Consider the following 26,933-nt stretch of genomic DNA (forward strand, 5'->3'; position numbering starts at 1 on the left):
AAAAACCAAAACCAAAACCAAAACAAACACAAAATAAATGTCCCACTGCCAGACACCAGAGGAAACCATGAAGTGTCCTGTGTCCATGCCCCCGAGGATAAGTGCTATTTGGCATCATGAGGGGGATGTCCGCAATGATTTTCATGTTGTGCGGGGAGGGCACTGTGTCAGGCACAAAGAAGCTTTTCCCGCGCTGTATTTGGAGCGAGCATTAAAGCTCATTCTTGAACATGAGTAAGTGGAAGCAGTGTGACAATGAGCTTGCAGAGTTTTTCACGTAATGTGGCTCAGGGCGTAGAGAAGGTTGTCCACTAATCGCCTCTCCACTTAGGGAAGTGTCCTTAGGCACAACACTGAAGCCCAACCTGCTTGATGGTAGATGATTATATAAATGCAGACCATTTACAGCCTTCAGATGTGGCTGAAAACACAAGAGGCAGCTCATAACAGGCCATGAGTGAAGATAAACTGATAGCGGCGGGAACATCCCATCAGCATTCATTTGCCAGCACTAGGCTCTACTCCTAATCTGAACTCAGATTATGCTCATTAAAAATGTGTGAAAGAAGCAGTTTTTTAAATGATGAAAATGGTGTTAAATTGAGATATTGTATTTGCACCTGTTGGAAGAAGCAAAGAAGACACAAAAACAATTTTTTTTTCCACATGAACTGAGGTGTTTTTACTGCATTTCAGTAACAGACAGCCTTTATTACACATTGCACTCACAGCGAAGAAGAAGACACATCCTCAATGTCAGTAGACAAAGTGATCCAAAGTGGCCTTTAGGGGAGGGAGTCCACAGATTGGCTACAGGCTCTCTTCAATCAAAAAGATACACTTCAGAATGCAGGCATTAAAAGCACCCAGTTGATGCTTTGGCGGGTCAATACAACACACACAATGGGTGTAGATGTGATCGACAAAACTGTGGGGGGAGAGGAAGGGGACGATCCACTGGCATAAAATCACTGGAATGGAGAGAACTTTTCATGCAGCCCGTTTACTGGCACTGGAGGATGTGTGCAAAAAATCTAGCCACTGTCGATTAAAACTGGCCTATTTTATGAAATAAAAAGTACATCTGGGGTGGCCGCTTTGCTGCCGTTGGCCAGGTGATGCTCCAGTGATGCTATGCCAGTGTGGGGTCATGTTAAAACCGGTAGACCCCCTCAGGAAGTAAAGGTTAATCCAACCTTTCCTCCTGGGCGGTCAACACTTCTACTGATTACCGCTAACACCAGTTTTGTCCTTTTTGTCCACATGAAAAAACTTTTCTGTGTTATTTTTCGGAATATGATACTCTTGCAAAGTCATACACATCCATATAGATAGATGAACTCTTTTTTTTTTTTTTTTTTTTTAAATGTCAGCATACAAGGTAAGCTGGGTGACTATATATGAAGACAACAACTACAACTTTCACAGCACTGGCATTGGTTAATTTTAAATACAGTACTCAAGCATTGTTAGATTGATAAAATAAAATAAAATAAAAAAGAAACAAAAAGGAAACATAATACCCCCGAATAAAAAAAAAAAAAAAAAAAAGCTACTGTACGGAAGTTGTTTTTCTCCCCTAAAATGTTTCTTTTGTATTTCAATGGCATGATGTACATTATTTGTTTTAACCATACCAACATTTATCCAGAGGGAAAATTGTCTATGCAGGGTATCGCTTTGGATTTCCCTTGATTTTACACAGTACCATGCATTTATCATTAGCTTGTTTTGTATTGTATTTATGTCGTCCTCTAAATTTTGACTGAAATCATCAATAAATGTGTTAAGATAGCGTTGTCTTCACATAGACTCAGGTAATGGTGTTTTAGTCGGTCATTTCTCGGTGCACATCCACCCTATTGCATGTTGACAGGTTTTGCAGGATACAGTGGCAATCGTGAGGGGTAGAGAGGGTAGGAAGGGGGCTGCAGGTAGTGGTTCGGGGGGAAATGCGGGTTGTAGGTTATGTGGGATTTAGGGCGGGAGGGTGGGCGCATGTTGAAGGAGAGGTTTGGGGGGTTGTCAGCTCCTAGACGACAGCCTTTGAATCCTTGCAGACCTGAGTGGTGGTGCCTGAGTTAGTCTGTTTAATGTCCGTCCTCCCTCCCACATGGTTCAGTGGTCTGAAAAGAAAAGTGAAACCGTGAGTTGGGGAATGTTGTCATTAATTACTCTTGTACTGGGAAATTTACTCTCCGTGTTTCTCAGGAAGACAGCAGGATTCCCTCAATCTTTAATTACTAATTCTTTCCAAAAAAAAAGGTGATAAAAAGGCTTTAAAAGAAAACTTCCGGACAGACTTAAAAGTACTATGAGTCAAGGCACTTGACCTCAATCTGTTCCACACTAACTGATCAGCTGGGCTCCTGTTTCTGGCTGTTTTACTAGGAGGACTGAATCATCTCTGATAATGCTGGGAATGACAGACAGCAGGCTCAAATTTTTAATTGCTTTGTCTTTTCATCTTGGTAACGGCAATCATCTGAAAACAACCAAAAATGTGCAAACAGCAAAGTATGGGCGAGCTACAAAGTTTTAGGGCCACAAGGGGAAAGACTGGAGAGAGAAATGAGTGATTAACTGCTCAGGTGAAAGTGTAATTGTTGCCATATTTGTTCCTCATTTCTGTTGGTGACGTAAATGAAGCTGTTACAACACTGCAGTTGTTTTTCCTCCTCTTTGTTCCTTTCCTCTTCTTACAACCCCATGTCTCCTTAAGAGAGGAAAAAAAAACCTGCCTTGCCTAATTTTATTTTTTTCCCTTCTTTTATTTTTTTTCCCAGGGCACACCTACTATGAAAATACACCATAAGTGCTTGACAGTAATTTCCTCCCCGGTTTCCAAAAAGCCCCCTGCGGCATTCCTACTTTCCTACTCGATTCTCCACTGTCGTCCTTCCTCCTTCCTTCCCTCCCTTCCTTGTCGTGGAGGAGAGAATGAATGAAGGGAAGCCCTCGAGTCTGTCATGACTGAAGCTTAATGGCGATAGCCATCATGCAAAGCGTCCAGCACTGACAGGAGCGTAGTGCATGCAAATGCATACGCCTACCGTTGCTTTCCTATAGAGGAAAAATGTTGAGTGGAACTGATGGACGTGTGTGTGGATGTACACAGAGTCATGGGGCGGCTTGCGGCACACGCACAAACACGCACGCACGCAGGCATGCACACATCCACACACACCTTCGCCCACCATCACTTGCTTGGACTGGTTAAACCCAGCAGCCATGTGGGCATCTGGGAGTTTGATATGATTCAGTTCTTACTGTACCTTGATGGGGCCATCCACTGGGTCCAGTCCCTGCTCCGACAGCTGTTTCAAGGCACTTAGAGCAGCCTGAGAAGAGAAGGAACAACAGATGGCCGAGTGAGTGAGGAGGGAGGGAAGGAGGGGAGAGCTGGGTGGGAAGAGAGTGAGTGTCACCCTTCAGCTGCTTTTCAAATAACACTTACTCTGGGAAACCTGATGCCAGCAGGACACTTTCCCTTCACTCTCTGTTGTCTTTGGCTTCTCTCCTTTGACTATTTATCTAGCATTATTGGGTTAACATTTCCACTTTATGTTTTGGCTACTCCACATTTTCCTACGTCAATCTAAAGCGACATCTGTATTCGTGATGACCGTAGCTAAACAAAAGCAGCAGGTCGGAATAAATCATAAAGTTTTTGGCACACAACATGCAGAAAAATCCTATCAGTCTGGCCCAAAAAACACACTAAAGACAGACAAGGGTGCATGTAACATTTTTATTGTTAATTGTATAATGACTTAATTAGGGTTAATTTGTGGTTGAGAAAGAAAACTTTAGTGCAGCCTCATGTGTTCAACAGAATATTTATCTTAGAATTTACCATGTCTGCCACATTTAGCTCATAATCACAACCAGCCACATGAAGCAATCCGATGCTATGTCATTAAAAAACTACATTATATGCTATCTATATTTTCAAACTTGGACCAAAAATCCCATGAAGTCATTTCCTTCCTGCTCATTGCCTGCCTGTCTGTGCCAACTTGAGGGGCTGCTGGTGAAGTGAGAAGGGTCCCGCCTGCTATCATAACATATACAACATGTGTGAGAGTCAGGGGGTGTGCCGTAGACACACACAGTATGCAAGGTGGGCCTGGAAGGCAACAACAACAACAAACAGGCAGACAGAAGTGTTTCACGAATGTTTTCTTAACATTTGTACTGTGACATTAAAACTTTACAACCACTAAGCACACCACCAACACCAACACAGTTAGAAAATAGCTGTTTACGTGTCCCAATATGAGCTGTTCTATCTGATCTTAACACGTTTGAAGGTTCAATCCTAACACAGATTGTTCCTCTATTCTTAACATTCACCTCAGTTGTGTTTGGCACCTGTTCCTTTAAGTGCCTTGAGGCGATTGTTATGATTTTGTGCAATATAAATAAAATTGAACTGAACTGAATTTGTTCCTCTCACACAGGGACAGAACTGATACCAGTGAGTCTATACATAGTGGAACACAATCAACATCTCTTGTGCCCCCCCCTCAAATTTCCTTTCATGCAATTCAATTCAAGTCAATTTTATTTATATACAGTTGTCCCCCGCTATATCGCGGTTCCCTTATTGCGGCTTCTTGTTTATAAATAATTACTAATTCAGTTTCGCGGAGTTTTCACTAATTGCAGGATTTTGCAATATATAGGCATTTCTGTAACACCCGGACGAAGAGATAAGTTACGCCTACATCTTTAGTGGAAACAGAAGTAACAGCCGAGGGTGAAGTTACTGCACCACCTTCCATCGCCATCAGTACCGCACAGCTACATAATTCATCATCTTCATCATTCAAGCTGTAGTAAGAGAGTGGGAAAGGTTTATATGAGTGTGGGAAAGGGGTTATAAAGCCTCAAAATATATATAAATATAAAATAAATATAATGCCGCTACTTCGCGGATTTTCACCTATCGCGGGGGTCTCTGGAACGTAACCCCAGTGATAGGTGAGGGATCACTGTAATGCCAAATCACAACAACCGTCACCTCAAGGCCCTTTATACTGTAACATAAAGACCCTACAATAATAGAGAGAAAACCCCAGGAATCAGATGAGCCCCTCTGAGCAAGCACTTGACAACAGTGTGAAGGAAAAACTCCCTTTTAACAGGAAGAAACCTCCAGCAGAACCAGGCTCAGGGAGGGGCAGCCATCTGTTGCAACCAGTTGGGGGTGAGGGGAGAGAGACAGGAAAATAGACACACTGTGGAAGAGAGGCAGCGATTAATAATAACTAATGATTAAATGCACAGTGATGCATAAACACAGAGTGAAAACAAGTGAGTAAAGAAGAAATGCTCAGTGCATCATAGGAAGCCCCCAGTAGGCTGGACCCATTGCAGAGTAATTAAGGGATGCAGCCCTAACTATAAGCTTGATCAAAAAGGAACATTTTAAACCTAATCTTAAAAATAAAGAGGGTGTCTGTCTCCTGAATCCAACCTGAAGCTGGTTCCACAGAAGAGGGGCCTGAAAGCTGAAGGTTCTGTCTCCCATTCTACTCTTAAATACCCTAGGAACCATAAGTAAACCAGTCATCTGAGAGTGATGTGCTCTATTAGGGTGATATGATACTATGAGGTATGTAAGATAAGATGGGGCCTGAGTATTCAAGACCTTGTATGTGAGGAAAAGGATTTTAAATTTGATTCTGGATTTAACAGCTTGCATGAAGTAGAGAAGAAAACTTTCTAATTTTAGAGATAATGTGCAAAAGCAAGGAAGCGGTCCTACATATCCTGGACATATCCTGATCAAAAATAACTCCAAGATTCCTAACACTGTTTCTGAAGGCCAAGGTAATGCCATCAAGTGTAAGTATCTGGTTAGACACTATGTTTCTTTTCAGGGCTGAGTACAATAACCTGAGTTTTATCTGAGTTCAGAAGCACGAAATTAGAGGTCATCCAGGCCTTTATGTCTCTAAGACATTCCTGTAGTTTAATAAATTGGAGTGTGTCGCTGAGTTTCATGGATAGATAAACCTGGGTATCATCTGCATAGCAATGAAAATGTATGCAATGCCTTTAATAATACTGCCTAAGGGGAAAATACCAACGATCAATCTTTGTGTCTAGATGCATGGGTGGCCAAAGTTTGTATCCAAAAGTACATATAGTATCTGCCTGCTACTGTACTATATCTGAGCAAATAAAAAAATAAAACTAGGAGACCAGCCTCTTTGTGACTAGAAAAAAAATCAGTGGTTGCCTGGTGATTGCATTGAGCTTTTTCACATTTGTCGACCGATTGCAAAGAGCTGTGGTGACTGCTTTCAGTTGAAAGGTGACTACAGATCTCTCCTGGTGGGAGGCAACCTGTCTTCAAACAATCACAACTCCACTCGAACTGACTGCGATTGCTCTCAGACAGATGGGTGAAGGTTTTCAAATAACTGCTGTCTAATTTATAAACACAGACAGATTGCCAACACACTAAAATAAAGTCAGGTAATACTGACGAGCGCTAGCTATATTTCTTACATAAAAGCAAGGCTGCTGAGAGCCTGTTATTTTGTAGTTAAATCGCCATCCTGCAGCAGTTATGTCACTACTTGTGGAGGAATTTGTGTTTCAACTCTATGAGGTTCTGGCTGGATTGAAAATGTAAGGAGTTAATGTGAATTTCTGCGTAAGCAGAATTCAACAGATTTGCTATATTTGGCAATTTATTACAAACAGATTGCATGCAGTTACCAACTTGATCCCATTCGATCACAAACTGGCTCTGTCTTATTGCCAAGGTGGTAACTGACTATGAGTCATCACCGGCCTGGTACCTGTCTTCGAAGCAGCCAAAAGGCAACGAGGCTGCAAGTTCCTACTGCACACGGTCGCAATAATTTAAGTCATGTTATTTTAATTGTGTGCTTAAATGATTTTATTTGTTGGCAGCATTGTATTAGACAATTATACCAACCTCCACACTGACAACGCCGAATCCTCCAATAGTACTTCTTTCATATACTTTAACATGCTATAAAAACTCAGTATACAAACACTGGAAAAAAGAGAAAAAAAATCCCAACAGTTTCACTTTATTATTCAACGCACATCTACTATGACAGTGGCCTAAACTAGCCAGGACCTGTTACACTTCATCACCGGTTAATCAGAGTTGAGATAAGAGATAAGTGGTTTTATGCAGTAGATGAGTGAGATGTGATGACTGGTTGAGTTGACCTCATTATGAAGCCCACCAACATCACTTGGTACTTTATTCTCATTATAAATTAACCATTCTCCTCACAAGGATATCTGACTGAGAGTCACTTTGTCCGATAGTCCAGTCTAGACGGACAGAGATGTCTCCATGTGAATACCCATTTGCCTTCAAGCCATATGCACGCTAGAGCAAACATTTATCATGCTTTAATCCTGAGAAAATATGAATCCCACTACATGCCATATCACTATGTCTCAATGGAATGCAATACGCACAGAACGCTGTTACAAACTATTATCTGTGTGCTTGTGTCCAAAATCATTTTCAAAGTGTTTCACTTCAAACTATGAGGAACATAAACCAGGAACCATAATTTATGACTGACAGGTGCAAGGGTCAAAATCTGGTTTGTATCCATCAAATTGAGAAAAAAAAGAAAAATCAGTGATGCAGACAGGTACTAAAAAAATCTGCAACACTAATTGCAGGACTGATGTAAAAAAATTGATACTGTTGAGTTACTACTTATAGGCCCTAACTCCAGAGAAATCAAGTGCCTCCAAGTCTGTAACCGATAATTTATGGTTCGGGTTGGGCTATGTGTGTTTTTTTTTTATCTGTGAGGATCTGACAGCCAACAAAGATTTAGAGGTAGAATATACTTGAAGAGATTTAAGGGGAAAACCGCCCAGAACATGACAGATGAAGGAATGTTTTCACAATTACACTGTTAATAAACATAAATCATACCAGGCGACTCTTGCTTTAATGCTTGAGATGATTTGTTTTATAAATATACAGTCGCATGTCATTTCACAAGGGTCAGGGTTGTCCACATATTGAAGTGGAAAGTCATTAAGATAAGAAGGTAACCTAAAGCAGTCAGATTAATCTAGCAGATATGATCAGAATCATACCTAATAAACAACAGGGGCAGATATCCCTCTTTCTCATATGACCAATAAATTGTAATCACAACCAACCTTCCCATAAACTTCTTGTTTGTTGTAATTAGGCAATCGGTTTGAGACCCTTTTCTCCCTGAGTAAATAGCTAGAGACCATCTGTTGGAGTGGGAGGGGTGCTGGTGGTGGGGTAAGGGCTGGAGATAAACAGCCATAAATCAGGAGGCTTGACAGTGGCAGCGTTGCTGATATACGACAGGCAGGCATAAGGGCACAGCAGCACAGTGAAGGACACTGAGCCTAAGACAAATACTGGGCCTATCTGTGGGAATGGCAGCCAGTGAAATCATTATTTTTCTAATGTGATAAGTTGAGCATCATTAGAGTCAGTCGCTACACTGATGCATCAACACGAGGAGAGTATGTTTAGTCTGAGGCCGGAAAATGCAAGGTGGCGGTGTTCCATCTCTGTCACTGAACAAAGAGACAGTGAGAGGTGAGTGAGGAGACAATGCACACAGAGGATGCTGTGCCCCAAAGTTGTTGACAAATGGAAGGGGAAAGGCATGGTTTTTGAATTTGAAGACTCAAACACAAAATCGTTAAATGGGCATTATTATTATATCCTCTGAGGGATGTGCCACTCCCACTCACCTTTCCAATAGCTTCAATGGCGTAAATATTTGGTTGTGACTTTGAGAAATTTACAGCCAACCCAAATCCAAGAACAAAAAGGTATCTAATATCTAAGTACTTATGGATTGTGGCCACCACAGGTGATCAGTTGTTGTTATTAAACTACATCCTAGTCTGCTTATGTATGCAGGAAGTGCAGAATGATGAGAATAATGATGAAAGGCAGGGTGCTGATGCAGAGGCCCCTAGTGGCAGAGATGTAGGATGTTCTGCAAACAAATTTAATCTTTTCCTATAAGATGCATAAATTCTAATATACCACAGTCATAGAGATGCAGCATTAGGGATGCACGGATATCTCAGCCCAACGTCAGATGTGCTGAAGTTAGGCTATCTGCAAATCAGACATTTACAGATGTTGGTGGCTGATAAAGAGTTTTAATGAAATATTTATTTATAAAAGACATTGGCTACTGGTCAAATTAAATAAACTCGAAACTGGTGTAACCCAAGAAAACTTTGTACCGCAAAGTCATCGAGACAGAAAAAAGCCAGTGTCTTGTATGTACTTTCCACAGTTACAAACCACACTGTACATTGTGTATATTATTATTTCTGCGTTCTTCAAACTTGTGGATGTTTGAAGCACAATCCATTGAATCTGCAGAACTTACACTGAAACCACCCAAACTACTCCCTCTTTAGCTTTAGATAACAAACCAGCACCAATCATTAACGCAAGCCTGGTAGCCAACCCAAAGCACCGCAAAAGCACTTCACACATGAGCTCATCCATCTATCTATCGAGCAGTCCCTAGTTCAAAGGCTTAGACAAACACTGGACAAATGTGACAGGTCTGAGGAGGATCTCCAACCGTGGCTGAGCTCCTGATGTGGAGTGACAAGGGCAGCTCATTTTTCTGGGCCTGCTGCGATCTTAATAGCTTCACCGACAGAGGCTACGCTTCCATCAGCGGTTTAGCCAAACAAAGTCCAAGTCCCTGAGGATTCTTCGGCATCGGCATGACAGATCTGATGGATCGTTGGATCACATTGACCCTGACAAATCAGACCCCTGTATCAGCTCTCACTGCTAGACAACTAAGTTCCAGAGAAGCAATGAAGGCAATCTGGGCAACAAGGAGAAGAGATAGCAGAATGTTAGCCTGGAAAGGAACCAGACAGAAGAGGGGATGGGAGTCTTTAGACTTTCGATCTCCATCACTTCACCAGGGAGGCCCTAATAATGTGAAGACCACCAGCATATCATTCAGTCTTGCATGTTTGCAACTCTCTCTCCATATATTCTGAATCCTCAGAACAGTAAAAAAAAAAAAAAAAAAGAAAGAAAACATTTGTCCAGTTTTCTCATTCTCTGGCCCAATCCAGAGAGTACTGAAGAGTGTCCCTTTCAGCCAAACACGGCGTGTTTTCTAGTTCTGTGCAGTCCTGCGAGAATAATCAAATCTTTCTCTAATCTTAAGTCCAGGCCAAGAGCATCAGTGGCAGCCTCCCATTCTCACCCTGATCCTGCATCATTGTCTAAGCCATGTGTTCATTTAAAAGCAAAAGGCAAGACTCAGGGAACGGTTGCTTAATACATATTCTGTTTGTTGTCTCAAGGCTACCATACACCCTGAGTTGCTACGTGAACATGCATACACACACACAAAAAAAGAGAGAGACACTTGTGAAGATAGCACAGCCTTTGTTATGGCTCAAAACTAATATTGTTTATGGGCTGCTTGACATATAATAATTATTATGGCTAGAAAATGGAGCATTGCATCGTTTACAAGAACAATATTAGGCAAGTCACACTTCCTCACTTCTACCAAGTACCACTACCCACACCTCTGTTATACACAAACCACAGCATTGTTACACAAGCACTTCCATTTTCATTGAAGAACTTGAGATGGCAGTGGGGTGGATGGACTGTAACTCAAACTGTTTGCTTTTGTTTGTTCAATGGTGCAATAACCCTTCATCCTCTTATTCTGCAAAAAAAAAAACAAAAAAAAAAACACCCACCCATTATAAGATCTTAATAATGCTTCAGAACGTTTAATTGACACCAGGTGACTGTTTCTGAGCTGCTATAGGGTGGGGACGCTCAGAACATGAAGGGGATGCAGGACAGCTGCTTATGAGGATGATCTAAGGGACATCCGCTAGACTAAACAATGACCAGAGTGGATATCAAACAGGGTGTTTTACAGGCAGGACCTGGGAAGTTGGGAAAATGAGTGCACTCTTGTCAGAGAAGTTCTGAGGCTGGATATATTGTTCTGGAGAGGGTTTGTTCTGTTTTCAAAAGGCCACATAAAACCTTGACAGTGCTCACTCCTCAAAGCAGAAAGAAATATGAGATACCAGGGAAGAGAACACCCCAGCCATTTTTTGTCCTTTGTTAACCCTGTTGTTACTATCATGTCATCACATCATATCTTTCTCTGATCTCCATTAAATTCTTTCAGCTATATTTTGCAGACTTTTTCTTCTCTTTTTTTAATATCTGCCATCTACTCCTCAGCTTCTTTTCGACCCTTGGCTTTCGTTTCCTCTAAATTCTTTCCTTTTTCCTCTACCCACATCAAAACCCTGGACAGGGATCACTGGAACATTCCCGGACAGCTCGTGGAGAACACCTGTGTGTGCATGAGTGCTGGCAGTGTACGCTTCTATTTGTTAATGTGGTGTGATATGTACATGGATTCTTGAGTAACTACAGAGAAAATGTATTCAGATCCACACACCAAACTTCTTCCTCACTCTCTCTCCAGATTTCACATCCTTTCCCACATCAGAGACATGAATAAAAGAGGCAGTGTGTGCCTGGCAGTGGCCTAGCTGCAGCCTGATATGACGTTAATTCCTCTGAAGTAGCACTTCATGTATGTCGTTTCGCTTCTTTGCAACAGAGTAGCAATTGTGATGTGACAGCTAAAAAAAACTTCTCTATGAGGAATTCGATTTGATTTCTCCGTACGACTCGGTCACATGTGCATGTTTCCACATTATGGTGATCTGAATTCCTGGAGTGGATAGTGTTTCCCTTTGTGCATCTTCCAGGCGTGATATTAGTCCTGAGGACTGGCTGAGCTAAGTTAGCGGATAACGGCTGTGGGGCTCCCCAGGGGAGCAAGCCTCCACTGACATGGGAAGCCATAAATAAGGGCCCGGAGCGCAGCACCATGTCATGCGTCATTTGGGCCAGAGAGGCCTGCTTTATCCCCTCCCACCACCGAGCTGCTGAGCATGGCACCTCCTAGGGCGTAACACAAAACATATGGGCAAAGGGCGAGGGGCAGAATCACCTCAGCATACCATACTTCTGCCTTGTCAGCAAAGCATCTCAGAGGATAAGCAGATACAGACGGCCTCTATGATAACACCGAGTTACTTTGCCATGATATAAGTTTTTGAAGGAACCTAATCGCTGGGCTGGGTTATTTTTGATGTGATAACATCACATCATGATTACAGTACAGTAAAAATAAAACATGAAGCATGTTAAACTGCTAGCCCCATTTAGTCTTTATAAACAGTATACTTCAATGGATATATGGTTTCTTAAACCACTTCTATAGTTCTATATTTTAAGTATACATTTGCATATTTATCAACATCTTTAACTTGTATATTTATAGTATTGTGTTTACATACATACATGTACATAGAAATACAGTATAGATTTTACTTAATTTAAAATCTCAATTTTCCTTTGAGTTGTATTTCTGTGCTGCTGTGTGTGTGTGCAATACCAGTCCCTTGCCTTCACACTATAAAACACTGTAGGTCAAAAATGACTGACCACTGTCAATATAACACATTCTCTGACAAAGCAGATAAACGTACTATTTCCATTAACACGGAGACAATGACACATTTTAAAAGTGAACGGACAGGAAGTTACACAAGAGAACCTGTGTACGCCTTCTAAATTATTCCATGATTGTTAATGAAACATGGACTAAATTTAGCTTGAGAGGAGATATCAAGTATGTGGAATGCATTAGTGATGGGACTACTGCCTATGAAGATATTTGTCCAAAAAAAAAAAAAAGACAGCCTCAAGGCCAGTGACTCACCAACCTGACCACTGACTAAGATGAAAAGTTCCCCAAAAAGTACAATCTTTGAATTCTTATGAACAAAAACCCACCACATAGACACAACCTGAGTAATAAGACAGTCTGGATGGACTATCCTTCTATGATTCATCCAAGGAACTGAGATTATTTGATTCAAAATGAAAGCTATTCGTATGAAGATGACACAAACAAAATACCAACATTCCTCTGCCCGTAAGCCTTTCAAAATACTGGCAAGTTGAGGTGGTCATAAATTGTCTTTCTCAAGTTTCCTCTCTGGGATTTTGGTAACATCAAGGTGGAGGTTTGGAAAACAGCATCTAATCATCCATTTCTCTCAGGTTTCCCACTGATTCTAAAGCAGAGTTACATCACTCTGTCTCCACCTGCAGGGATCCACCTTTCTATGCCAGAGGGAGAAGCTTCTATAATCCTGGACAATTGGACTCAAATTGCTCTGGGGAAGGCACAAAAGAAGGGTTGGGAAGGAAAGCCAGTCTTCAGGCACTCGCTCTCTTATCAGCACAGAGATAGTAATCGGCCCCAGGAGGCGTCCCATTTCTCTCTTTTCTGCAGGCTAATCTACCTTTCATTTCAATCTGACTGTCAAAGACGGACTGCATGATCCTTTTAACTGCTCTGTCCCTGCCAATTTCCACTGTGTGGGATTTAAAATGACAAACTCACACTGTTTGCTCGGGGATGAAGTGCATAGACAAGTTAAAGTGGGCAGTGGTACGAGGGCGGGGATGCAAATGTAATGGCTGTGGTTGTTGCTACACAACCAAAGGAAAAGACCTTTCCAATGTGTAGGATAGAAGCTCACACAAGAGGCAGGATCCGAGTTCTTAATCACATCCACCATTTGCATAGATAATAACGTTAGTAGAGATACCACATGAACAAATCAATCTCTAATGAGGATGTCATGCTGGATGTCAAAGAGCACTGAATGGTTTTATCAGCCCCCCCATTTAAATTACAGTCCAATTATTTCTTCATTGTGGGATAAGTGATAGAAGCTAATATCGTGTTTGCATTAAAAATGGTTTGGACAAATGAGGATGGGTAAGATGAGTCATCAGGGCAGCAACTTTATCCAAGTTAGAAACTCCTATACCACTGTGCTTGTCTTAAGTTCATAATTTTAGACCAGTTTTTATGAATCAAAAGAGAGCCTGAGTGTGAAGCTGAGAGAAACTTGGAGTGGCCACAATCTTCCACTCAAAGTTATTAATAAACCCAACACCTTGCATACAAAAGGTGATTATTGTAGGTAACTAACAAGCATGTAGGTGTGAGAGATGCAATTAATTCATTATTAGACTCAACTGGCTTGTAAATGAACCCAATTATGGCTTTAATTAGACTATATATCTTGTTCTGATATGCAGATCCACTGGAACATTGTTACTAGAGGAAAACAACTCAATTTTGAGATATAGGCTTATTGAGCCTAGTATCCATTTACCTTTCATTGCAATAATGACTACACGAGCTTCTTTACAAACTCAATAACTATAAGAGAAAAAAAATTAACAAAAATGTTCCAACAAATGTAACGATGTATCACCATGTACAGCAGCTTTAGAAATATCTGGAATACCCGATATATTTTATCAACGTGTATTTTATACTGCATCCCAACTACACTGTTCAAGGATGTTCTAGTCTCAAAATTTGGCTTGTAAATTTGTTATAATTTAACCTCTACTTAAAAACTTTAGAACTATAGTGTTATAGCCAACTCCCAAAATAAAGTCTTAAAAAAAAAAAGAAAAAAAAAGGCAAATGAATTATGTGGACCTTACTGTTTCCAGTCAGGATTGGTCAAAGTCACCAACAATCTACTAATAGTTTCCAGAAATTGACTTGTTAATATAATGCTCTTTCAGACCAGAACACATCATTCTAATTAAAGAAACTGTACTACACTAATTAAAGTGAAATTTATGAAATTCAGATTTAAATTTGTTCATGTAAATGATCAGTTGTCCAAAGACATAAATGATAGTTATGGAGTTTCACAGGTCTCTGTACTAGGACCAATACTTTTCATGTTATACATGCTTCATTTTGGCAGTATTATTAGAAAACAGTTTCCACTGCTATGTAGACATACAGTACGCTATATGGACAAACATAGTGGGCCACACCTCTATAAATTTGTGAAACATTTGTGAAAGAATGGGTCATTCTAAAAAGGTCACTGAATTCCAGTGTAGTACTGTAATAGGATACTACCATTGCAATAAGTCAGTTTGTCAAATTTCTTCCTTCTTACAGCTCCCACGATCAACTGTCAGCGATAATATTGCAAAATGGAAGAGTTTAGGACCCACAGCAGCTCAGCCACAAAGAAGCACACCATCGAGAGTTACAGAGCTGGGCCACTGAATGCTGAGGCACACAGTATGTAAAAGCCGCTAACACTTAATAGCTGCAGCGCTCCAAACGTCCTCTAGCATTAATGTCAGCACAAAAACTGTGCACCCGGAGCTTCACGGCATGGGTTTCCATTAGACCAGAGCCATATTGTATGTCTGTGATAATATCAGTATACATTTTTCAGGGCTTTAAGTAGGTGGTTAAAGAGCTCAACCCAAGATACAAACTATTTTTCAATTTTATTATTGAAAATATTGTGCAGGCTCCTGGTGAATTACTTTAGTTATTGTTAAGCTAAAGTGTTATGCAGTTATTTTATACTTGGCTACATTTTTTATACTTATACTAAAAATTTCCAGGGAAAAAGCTACCTACTTACCTACCTTTGTGCTTACATTTGACTTATGTTGTGTCACTGGATATATTGCTGAGTCACTACTATTGCACTATAACACTGCTGCTACTGGCACCTTGTGGCAATAGATTTACCCTTTGAATTAGGTTCTATCATCAGTGAAAAGAAGGATGGAAAACTCTTACTTACATTTACAAATACTGTTGCCGGCAAGCATCGATAAAACACTATGTAGTGTTTTTTTTCCTATATTGTCAGAAATATTATAGCAAATTTTCCTGAAATATTGCAATACACTTTTGAGGCTATATCACCAACCCCTAGTTTCCTTTAGCTCCTGTAGGCATAATGTATAGGTGGCCCAGTACTTGTGTACTGTACATATAGTATATTTATCTAAGAAGCCAAAATGAAGCAAATAATTAGTAAAACTGCAAGCAAGTCCTAAAGTCATAAAGGTGCAAACAACCCGTAACTTTCTACCTTTAAATTTAGACAAAGCTGAAGTTATTATATTTAGTCCTAAAACCCCCTGAAACATAGTGTCCAACCAGACACTTTCTCTGTACTGAATTATCTTGGGCTCAAGTACTATTAAGGAACGTTGAGTACTTTTTAGTGCCACACTTTCTGAGTCTGTGAGTCCGCTAAGGTCTGCTAGAGTCCAAGTGGTGTAAATTTTCTCATTCAACACTAAACACAAGGGTCCGTGTGGATGTCTGCGTGCCTGCCGATTTGTAATTGTGTGGACTCGTCTGTAGAGACGCCTTAGTGTGATACTGAAAACTGTCCATGTATTTGTTACTTCTAGGCTGAAATATTGATATTAAATATTATCAGGAATTCCTGACAGTTCACTGAAAAGCTTGTTGCTGGGGTTTTCTCACCTCTCTTTGCTTCTTCTGGTTTTCTTACTGTGATATTGTAAGGTTTTTACATTGCAATGTAAAGTGCTCTAAGATGACTGAAATGGTGCTATTTACATTAGAAAAAATAATTTTGCACAGTGTTTCAGTTTGTCAGTTTCACAAAGTTACAAAGCATAGTCAGAAAGGTTTGAGATGTATGTTTTTTGACAGTCTAGATCATTTTACATGAAGGATTTTGCTCCCTTTACAGCAGAAACTTGTAGGTGTGAAGGGAAAAAAGGAGCTTGGGAATACAGTATATGAAAAAGGTTTAAAATATAGGGTAGAAAAGGTGGTTGGCTGTATAGTGACAGAAAACAGCTGTATGTAATAATACTTAACCTTCTATCGAGAACCTTTTTATATTTTTGTGTTAGAGACAGAAGTGTGTATGAGAAGAGATATCTGCTGGACAAGGGCATCCGGTAACAAGAGAGGACATGGAGTCAGACAGCGTTTTACACATTTTTCCTCTTGTCTCTTGTCCTTTGTAGCTCCCTCAGCTCCTTTTTGGATTTTAATCACCTACTACACACAAGGGACCGGTCTGTAAAACCTGTTGTGCAGTTTTATAATTTGCAATGGATCCCCACAAAGCTGGCGAGTGCTTTTCATTAGAATCATAACAAGTAGACAGACATTTTTATCTTATACTAAAATCCAAAGAAATACTGAGTGGTCCTGAAACTCGCTGTGTGACAGGATTGACTGAGACTGATCACGCCTCAGCCCTTCATGTGTTATGAAAACCCTACTTTGTTCCTATGGAAACTGGCAGTGTGTACTGAGATGACACATTATGTATAAGGCATGTTTACAGAAAACAATAAATTCCAGCATTCTTATATCAAGAGGCAGGCCTTGCTAGACAAGGCTGCCCCTAAAAGGGTAGTTTTCTGATGAATTGGTTATGGGGCCATAACCAATTCCAAGTTCTATCCAAGATGGAACTTTAAATGCTACTCTAATGCGACTGCCAAGTTAGCTTGCAGTTGGCAGGTCTGTCACAAACAACATGAAACCGACCTCTTCAGAAACAAAGCAATGTTATGTATTTTAATTGTGAATGCATACATGAGGAAAGGCCAGAGACAGAGTAGGTGATGTGATAAGCTAACATTGAATAGATGAAGGCATGGTAGGCACTACACGCAAAATAAAAGCAGCATGACACAATCTTTTCCAAAGGGAAGGGATTTCTGCCTCTGCATTTATCCCTACCTGTCTATCTACAGTATACGGTCATGGTAAAAAGAAAGTACACCCTCTTTCATTTTTTCAAGGGTTTTACGTGTTAGGACGTATTAAAAAATCACCTAGTCCTTATCAGTTAAAATTGTGGAAATACAATCTCTGATGAACAACAACATGTATACACTGTCTCCTTTTTATTTTTTTTTACAAAAACTAAGCCAAATTGCTGAAGCAATATGTGAAAAACTAAGCACACCCTTACTGCTTCCATAGGAATTATTATTGAACGTAGCAGCTAGGTGCTGATAATCAAATGCACTTGATTAACTGGTCATTAGCAAGTGTGAGCACCTCACAAAACAAGCAGAAGTTTTAGCAGTTTGCTAGTCTGGACAATTCTGGTGTGTGTGTTAACGCAATGCAAAATCTTCTCAGGAGTGGATGACCTAGCAAATTTAGCCAAAGGTCAGACCGTGGAATGCTCAGAGAAACACAAAAAGACCAAAGAGGTAGATCTTAAGATCTACAGGTCTCCATTAGCATGTTAAATATTAAAGCTCATAACAGTACAATTAAAAAAAAGACTGAACAAGTAAGATTTGTTTGGAAGGGTTGCCAGGAGAAAGCCTCTTTTCTTTAAAAAGATCATGGCAGCATGGCTTAGGTTTGTAAAGTTGCATCTGTACAAACTACAAGACTTGAACAATGTCCTTTGGACAGACAAGACCAAAGTGGAGATTTCTGGCCTTCATGCAGAGCACCACATTTGGCAAAAACAAACACAGCATGTCAGCACAAACACCTTACACCAAATGTCAAGCACAGTGGTGGAGGGGTGATGATTTAGGCTTGTTGTCCTGCCACACGTCCTGGGCACCTTGCAGTCATTGAGTCGACCACAAAATCCTCTGTATACTTTGGTATATATTCTAGAATCAAACATGAGGTCATCTGTCAGTCAGCTAAAAGTTGTCCAATACTGGGTGATGCAACAGGACTATGATCCTAATCTACAACTGAATGACTGAAAAAGAAAAGAATCAAAGTTTTCCAATGCCCCAGTCAAAATCTAGACCTCAACTTGATTGAAATGCTGTGGTGGGATTGCACTGCTCTTAAGAGAGCTCTGCATAAATTACTGCCTGCAAATGCTTCAATGAACTGAAGCATTGTTGCGAAGAAGAGTGGCTTAAAATTCCTCCACAATGATGAGAGAGACTGCTAAAGTCAAACAGAAAATGATTACTTGCTGATAAAAGTGGTTTTTTGAATCATGGGGTGTACTTAGTTTTTCACACACTGCTTCTGTATTGTGGCTCAGTTTTTGTTAAATAAATGACACCGTACAATACATCAGGTGCTGTTGTTCATTAAAGGATATTTTTAATAATTTGTAACAGCAATGTCAAGTACATCCAAGCTATGCAAGTCCATCAGTGTTAGCTGTTATGCAGCAGCACAATACAGAGACTATAATCTTGCATTCATCCTCAATGTTTTGATCTTATCCATTAAAGGAAAGTGAGAACTTCTCTGTCGGCAAGTTTTTATGAGCAAACTCACACATTTTTACAGCATGGCAAACAGACAGTAAACACCAAGACTGTGCTGTGTTTTTATGTGTATTAAGACACAGCTAATTAGATGGTGAACAGTAAAACAGTGAGGAGAATCGTAAAACAGGGAGCAGAGACAGGTCTGAGTGAGGGATCAGGTACAGGCAACAGACGTTAGAGTCAGGACACAGCAGGCCACTGACAAATGATCGAGGTAGGGTTTCTCAGTTGTGCTGCCTTCTCTGTGGCGAAAATGTAAATAACAGACTTTCTTATGTAAAAAAAAAAAAAAAAAAGACCCCCCCCCCACCCCATATCCATCCCTCTGTTCTTCTCCTCCCTTCTAGTCCTATACATTGGTTGGTCCCATGAAACGGGGTCAAGGTACTAATGGAGGACCTTGTGCCCTTGTGTGCCTCTGGAAACACCTCCCCCTCCACTGCCACCACCAACACCATTCCCTGCTCTCTTATAAATCAAGTAGGCTTCATTGAGAGTGTCAGAGTCCTCTGATGTCCTAGCCATGTCTTATTTCAAAGTCCTTCTGAAGGCTCACACAGTTCCACATTTACTCACTGGACACAAGGGAGGAGTGTATGTGGGAGTGAGTGTAAGACTCAAAGAGAGATGACAGACAGAGAAACAGAGACTGATAGAAAGGGGAGAGAAGCAAAAAGAAATCAGGAAGTCCCCGAGGAAGAGAGGAAACCAAAAATAAAGGTTTATTTAGCAACTGTGCAGCATTAAACTCAAACAAGAAGAAGAACATGTGTATTTGTGCATGTGGGCATCTGCAAATGAAGTCGATAAAATGACTTCTTCTACTACACACGCAGAGTTTATAATGCATTTGCAGAACTGTAATCAAAACATAATTCTCTCCCTAATTGTAAATTGAGGTGTGCATTGTGCAGAAGTATACGTGATTGTTGAGATAATAACATACTGTGGGGTTCTTTTTTTTTTAGTAGAAGCAGTCATAACAAACCCAGATGAGTAGCATATGGATTTAAAATGATTTTTTTTCCCTGACTACAACTTATTGTTGCATATAATATATACAGTCTTGCGACACGCCATCTGAATAACACTGAAGATGTCTTATCAAAATCAGCGACAGAAGAAAACAATTACATGCACAAAGTTTGAAAAGAGTCATAAAGTTATAAAGGGAGAATATTAAAAAAAAAAAAACCTTTGATCAAACTTAAAAAATATTTTGATTACCCAAACCATTAAACCCAGAAGTTTGGCATTTTGGTACAGCAACAATATTTTTATTGTTAAGAATTAGATCCCAACCACTCTTAAATCTTTCTATAACCCCTGGCAAAAATGATGGAATCTCCCCACTTGGAGGATGTTGATTCAGCTTTTCTTTTTTTTTTTTTTAAAATAAATCACAGTTACAGATATGATGCAAAACTATTGTTTTAATAGCTGAACATTCTGGCTTGATGGAGTAAATGACCCCACTCAGTTTTGCAGGTAGGTTTGACGGCCAATACCTTTGTTTTAAAATAAAATTAAGCCAACTATAGCAGTTGTACACAAAAGGACACACAAATAACATGTTAGTTTTTCTCCAGCAAATCCTGAAGAAATATGTAAATATGGATTTTCTCAGACTTCTGAAGTCTATGGGGACTAAATGGCATTAGATGCCAAAGGAAAAGCTTAAGAATCAAAATAGTCTGGTTCTTATATAGTGCTTTTCTACTTTAAGTGCTTTATGCACCTTGCCTCATTCACACCCATTCATACAAGCACTTCAGTTTTTTTACCCAAGGATACTTTGGCATGCAGACCGGAGCAGCCAGGGATTAAACTAACAACCGATTAGTAGGTGACCTGCGTTACAGCCACAGTACACACCAAGATGACACAAAGTCACATGTAAGGGCACTCATTTTGGAAAGGCTCATATGGGTTGTTTCGGAACAAACAACAGATATTGTTGTTTGGATTGGAAGACATGTTGTTCAAACAAATGAAACATATATGCTGTTATTTTGCTAATATATTTTATAGCAGGTGCCAAATGCTGCTCAAATCATATGAATTTCACATGAAACTCTCACACGCACACGGTGTGGCTGCCAACGTAGGATGCAACATTCAACTTTTTCATGATATTCGAATTTTATGACCAGCACCCCTATGGTAGTAGCAGATAAGCAATATCAATAACAGTGGGGGAGCTTTCAATGAATGGCTTTTCTCAAAAATAGGGGTCACTGCTTATACAGAGTTTAATCTGTCCCTCAATTTTTTTTTAATGCAAAGAAAACAATTGTTTTGGCTTCTACAGGTTTGTAATTTGAATCCAGTCTGAGTCTTGTTGAAGTTGTACAGTAATCCCTCGCTACTTCGCAGTTTGCTTTTCGCAGACTCGCTGTTTCGCGGGTTTTCAATCAATATTAGTGTAAAATATTTATCGCGTTATTTTCGCCGTTTTGCGGCTTTTTGCGGTACTCGTTCTTCACATGCGTAGTACATGTTGTACATATTGTATGTATATATTTGGTGTATAAGTGTGTGGGGAGGGTTTATAAAAACTTAAAATAGTGTGTAACTACTAAAATAATGTATAAGTATTAAAACAAATATAGCGTCCCTATTTCGCAGATTTTCACTTATGGTCCTGGAACGTAACACCCGCGATAAGTGAGGGATTACTGTATTTTGAAACTAGTCAATGTAAAACCTGGAAGGATGTCAAAGATCCTTTGTTTATTTTAACTGATACAAGGTCAAGGATGTAACATGCTTGCTTCCTTCCTTGCTTTTGCTTCCCCTTCACATGTGTCTCTGTGACTGCATTTGATCTTATTTAGGTGCTGCTGGTAACTCTTAAATGAGCATCCAATTAGGTGGGCTTTCAGTATTCGCTCACACGCTGTGTATTATTGACACTGAGCATCTGGTCTTGGCCTCAGTGCCACCCAGATGCCACTTGGGTAGGTGGGGGAGATCACAAGTCTATGCTATAACATACAGTCAGTGGATTTTAAACCCAGTTTGCTTTCCAATTGAAGCAGCTGTTATTTAAAAGAAAAAAGTTGCCATGGTAACAATATTTAGATCTATGTTTAAGGTGCCGTTTACACAAAGGCGTTTTCACTGGAAATGGTGTCGTTTTGATGCATTTCAGCCTTTCGTTTACATGATGGCGTTTCAGAAACGATCCGCGTTTACACGATGACGTGCAATGATGGAAACGATGAAAACGATGTAGTTCCCATGCCAGGCCACAAGTTGGCGTTGGTTTTCTCTTTGCAAAGTTTGTTTATGCAAGACGCGCATGCGTGGAGTGACACAGTAGGTAGTGCGGCAAATTGTTCATTACTTACAAAACAGCCAATGTGAGAGGTTTTGTGTGGACTGACGATGAGGTTGGATCGCTGGTGCACACAACGCTGAATTAAAAAATGGTAAAAACACAAGAAAAGCATAAGAAGCACTCGTGAATCCGCGAGTACTGTTTATCGTTTTCAAATCACCCCGGTTTCAAGTGTTTACACGAGAATGCAAGCCGGTGCGTTTCTGAAACTCTCCACTCTGGACCCCGTTTCCGAAACATATCGTTGTCACAGTCTTCTGGAATGTCACCACAATTTAAACCTGAACAGTGATGTTATCTGAGAGTTCACACATTATTAAGATCAAAGGATCCCATTGTCAAAAAGGCCTTAATATGATGTTGGGAACCTTTGATCTTAAATTCTTTAAGTAGGGCCAGAATCTTGAAAACACATACACAAAATCTCTCCTGGTTTACACAGTGCAGTCTTGTAAAGCGTAACCAAAGAATTCGATTGCAGATTTAGTGTAACATCATCTGGACTTGCTTGATACACAAAGGTGCCACGCGGGGTTTTTAGAAAAGCTGCACAGTTCATCAGATCACGCCTGGGACACTCTCAGTCACCAGGTTTGGAGTCCCAGACTGAAATTCAGCAGAACATAGCTGACAAACCCACCTCTGTGACTGGAAGAAATGCCTCTGAGTGATCGTTGATAAAATCTGATTGAACTCAAGCCAAGTCACTGAGTTTCACTCAGTTGTTCAGTTGTTGTTTTAGAGGCTCAGAACTGGATGAAACTGAGGACATAGAAGACCAACCCACCTCTGTGACTGAGGGAAATGCCTCTGAGTCATTGGTGCTAGAATCCGATCCGCCTCAAGGTGAGTTAGATGATGATCATCCTGAGCCCAGAGGCTTGGAACAACTGGGAGAAACTCAGAACATGGCAGACCAACCCACCTCTGCAACTGAAGGAAATGTTTATGAGTCATCGGCACTAGAATCTGATCCACCTCGAGGTGAGTTAGATGATGATCATCCTGAGCCCAGAGCCTTGGAAGAACTGGGAAAAACTCAGAACGTGGCAGACCAACCCACCTCTGCGACTGAGGGAAATGTTTCTGAGTTATCAGCACTAGAATCTAATCCAACTCTAGCCGAGTTAGATGATGCTCTTCCTGAGCCCAGAGCCTTGGAACAACTGGGAGAAACTCAGAACATGGCAGACCAACCCACCTCTGCGACTGAGGGAAATGTCTCTGAGTTATCGGCAGTAGAATCTGATCCACCTCAACGTGAGTTAGATGATGATCATCCTGAGCCCAGAGCCTTGGAACAACTGGGAGAAACTCAGAACATGGCAGACCAACCCACCTCTGCAACTGAGGGAAATGTTTCTGAGTTATCGGCACTAGAATCTGATCCGACTCTAGCCGAGTTAGATGATTATCATCCTGAGCCCAGAGGCTTGGAACAACTGGGAGAAACTCAGAACATGGCAGACCAACCCACCTCTGCGACTGAGTGAACTGTCTCTGAGTTATCGGCTGTAGAATCTGATTCACCTCAACGTGAGTTAGATGATGCTCTTCCTGAGCCCAGAGCCTTGGAACAACTGGGAGAAACTCAGAACATGGCAGACCAACCCACCTCTGCAACTGAGGGAAATGTTTCTGAGTTATCGGCGGTAAAATCTGATCGACCTCAAGGTGCTGAGGTACACCTCAAGGTACTCTCTGGGAGTACATCCTTGGCCTCTCGAACAGTTGAAATCCAGAAAAAGAAAGAAGCCCAGAGGCTCGAAACAACTGAAAAAACAAAAGGAAAAAACAGAAAGAAGAAGGAAAGTAGAAAGTCAGAAAAAAAACAACCACGAGGTCTTCAGATCACAACGGGGAAAATCTCAGGCAGCATATTCTATACAAGATCTGGAAAAGTCCATGATTAAAATTCAGCAGAAGAGGACAGACCAACCCACCTCTTCGACTGAGAGAAATGCCTGTGACACACAGGAGCTCTCTAGAAGTACATCCTCTCTGACAGATGAAATTCAGAAGAGGAAAGAAGAAAAAAGAAAGAAGAAGCAAAGAAGAAGAGAGGAAGAAAATCCTGGTCTCAGGCTTGTTCCCAGACATTTTAGAGGAGATATTACAGTCTTCAGTTTTCTAACTGAAACAGAAGCTCCTTAAAAAGTTTATTCTGGAGCCAGAGCTGTTGTCGCATGTGGTGTCTGAGGAACAATTTTTATCTTGAGGCCATGGATCAACTGCGGGACTGCAATTCTACAAAAATCTTCCATGGTCTGGCAAAGAAGTGCAGCTCTCATACAGAGATTGTTGGCTCCAGAAGACCTCAGAATAGCTGCTAAAATTTGTATCTAAATTATTGGTAGTAGAAGACCTATTTTTGTTGGTTTGTATTCTAAATTTTAAGATGTAGTTTTTAATATAACCAAAACAGCAATTGCCCCAAGTACATTAACCCAACCAGTCACGACAGACGACTGCCCTTCCCTGAGCCCGGTTCTGTTGAAGGTTTCTTCCTGTTAAAGGGGAGTTTTTCCTTCCCACTGTCGCCAAGTGCTTGCTCATAGGGGATCATTAGATTGTTGGGCTCCTCTATAATACTGCTGGGATTCCGCAGTATTATAGAGGCTTGGGGAAATTGCTGTTTTAAACTGAATTTGCATAAATAAACTTAAAAAAAACATATACAAGAGAGAACTGTTTTTTTTTTTTTTGTCTCACTCCTCCTGGAGTTTGGCCACATGTATTGAAATCTAAAGAAATGGGAAATTTCTTTATATGTACATGTTTATGGTGCAGAAGAACAAATTAAAGTGCACAGGGAACATGTTTTTTAAGGCAAAAAGAGGAAGGGGAAAAAAACCCTAAATAGTTTTCCCATGGTAACCAGAAAAAAAGAGGATGGCGCATGGAGCACTGCTGCTTCTGCTTCTTCAGGATGGAACTTCAGACTGCTAAAACATCCTCAGACGTTTAAACATTTCCCTAGCCATGTTTCACTGTGTTTTCATTCTCTCTCTCCTGTTGGTCTCCTTACCTACATTCATTGTGCTTCATCAATAAAAGAACCAGCCACTGTTGGTCACAGGTTGGTCTGCAGAACTCCACTTTTGGAGCCCGCCTGTCATCAAACTTCCTAAAATATAACATAAGGTTACAAAGTCATGTGACCCAAAGATATTCCTGCATCCAACCACCAAGGTCTCAAGTATATATGAGTATTGGCTATAACAGGCCTTACTTTTACCCCAGTAACCGTAACGTATTCAGTGTTCATTAATTCAGTCTGTGTGTGTGTGAGACTTAGGGTTCTAGCCAGAAATTTTTTTCAGCCCAGCGCAGGGGTGTTGCTAATGCTAATTAGCAAGCTAATGCTAACCCCTAAAAGCTGCTCCAACTTGTTAAGTGAGTGACGGGGCCTACATATGTAACCAGAAAGCACCTCTGAAGCCTAGGCAGTAATCACAGTTTTTGTGGACGTGTAGTTACATTTCCCAAGGTGCATGTTAAGTTAGGTTCAGAGAGGATTTTTGGTTATGTATGCAGGACCAACGCAGAATGCTAAACCAGGCCTTATTAGATCGAGTGATAATTTTTGCATATAATCCAGAAGAGTTACACTTATATATCATGCATTTCATGTGTCCAAGAGTGCTGTTTACTTTTACTAATCAGTTTGCAAAAATCATGTAAAAAGCATACCCAATAAAAACATAATCCAGATGTTTTAAGGATCAGCTGCTAAAAGCATTTTCTGTGTTCAAATATCAGTCACCATGTTGTAAGGATAAATTATCACGATTTTAATGCAACAACAGGAAGTGACATCATCTTGCTGGGAACTGTAATTTTTTTTTTTTAGGCCTTTCACAGCTCCACTGGTGCTGAAAAGCAACGTTATGGCTTTCTGAATTCAAGTAGTGCTGCAACTATCGGTTATTTTAGTAATCAAGTATTCTATTGATTATTCCATCAATTAATCAAGTAATCGGATAAGAAATAATTTTTCATATTAACAATTCATCTGCACATTTTAACTTCTGTACTGCAGTTTTTCTGTGTGAAACAAACAGCGGTGGATGGAGCAGCTACAAAGTTCTCTTTTCTTCATGTTGCTGATCAAATGGTTGATTAAGGACCTTCAGCTGTTTCCCAGTAAAAGTTTTAGGGTGGTTACAGGAGTAAATGCTGCTGCTTTGGACGTCTCCTTTCTCTCCACCTGAGGGCACCCTCTCAGTAATGGCTGCACCTCTTTGCGCTTGCTGCGCGTGTGCAGACAGACTGCACGTAAAACAGCTGCTGCTGTGTTTTTGTTGAAAAACTGGGGGCTGCATGAGCTTAATGCTGTAATGCGTT

At 40.5% G+C, this 26,933-nt stretch overlaps 1 protein-coding gene across 1 annotated transcript in view; it reads right to left on the reverse strand.

Annotated features, from left to right (window-relative positions):
• Nucleotides 1-1,320: 1,320 nt before the first annotated feature.
• stau2 (staufen double-stranded RNA binding protein 2) overlaps nucleotides 1,321-26,933 on the reverse strand; it is a 117,768-nt gene continuing 92,155 nt past the window's right edge. The window contains exons 14-15 of the mRNA XM_030756793.1: nucleotides 3,276-3,341; nucleotides 1,321-2,126 (exon numbers count right to left, since the gene is read on the reverse strand). Of these exons, the coding sequence (XP_030612653.1) occupies nucleotides 2,091-2,126; nucleotides 3,276-3,341 (102 nt within the window). The 3' untranslated portion in view covers nucleotides 1,321-2,090. The remainder of the gene's footprint in view (nucleotides 2,127-3,275; nucleotides 3,342-26,933) is intronic.

This window comes from Archocentrus centrarchus, chromosome 20 (assembly GCF_007364275.1).
Source record: "Archocentrus centrarchus isolate MPI-CPG fArcCen1 chromosome 20, fArcCen1, whole genome shotgun sequence".
Lineage (NCBI taxonomy): Eukaryota > Metazoa > Chordata > Actinopteri > Cichliformes > Cichlidae > Archocentrus > Archocentrus centrarchus.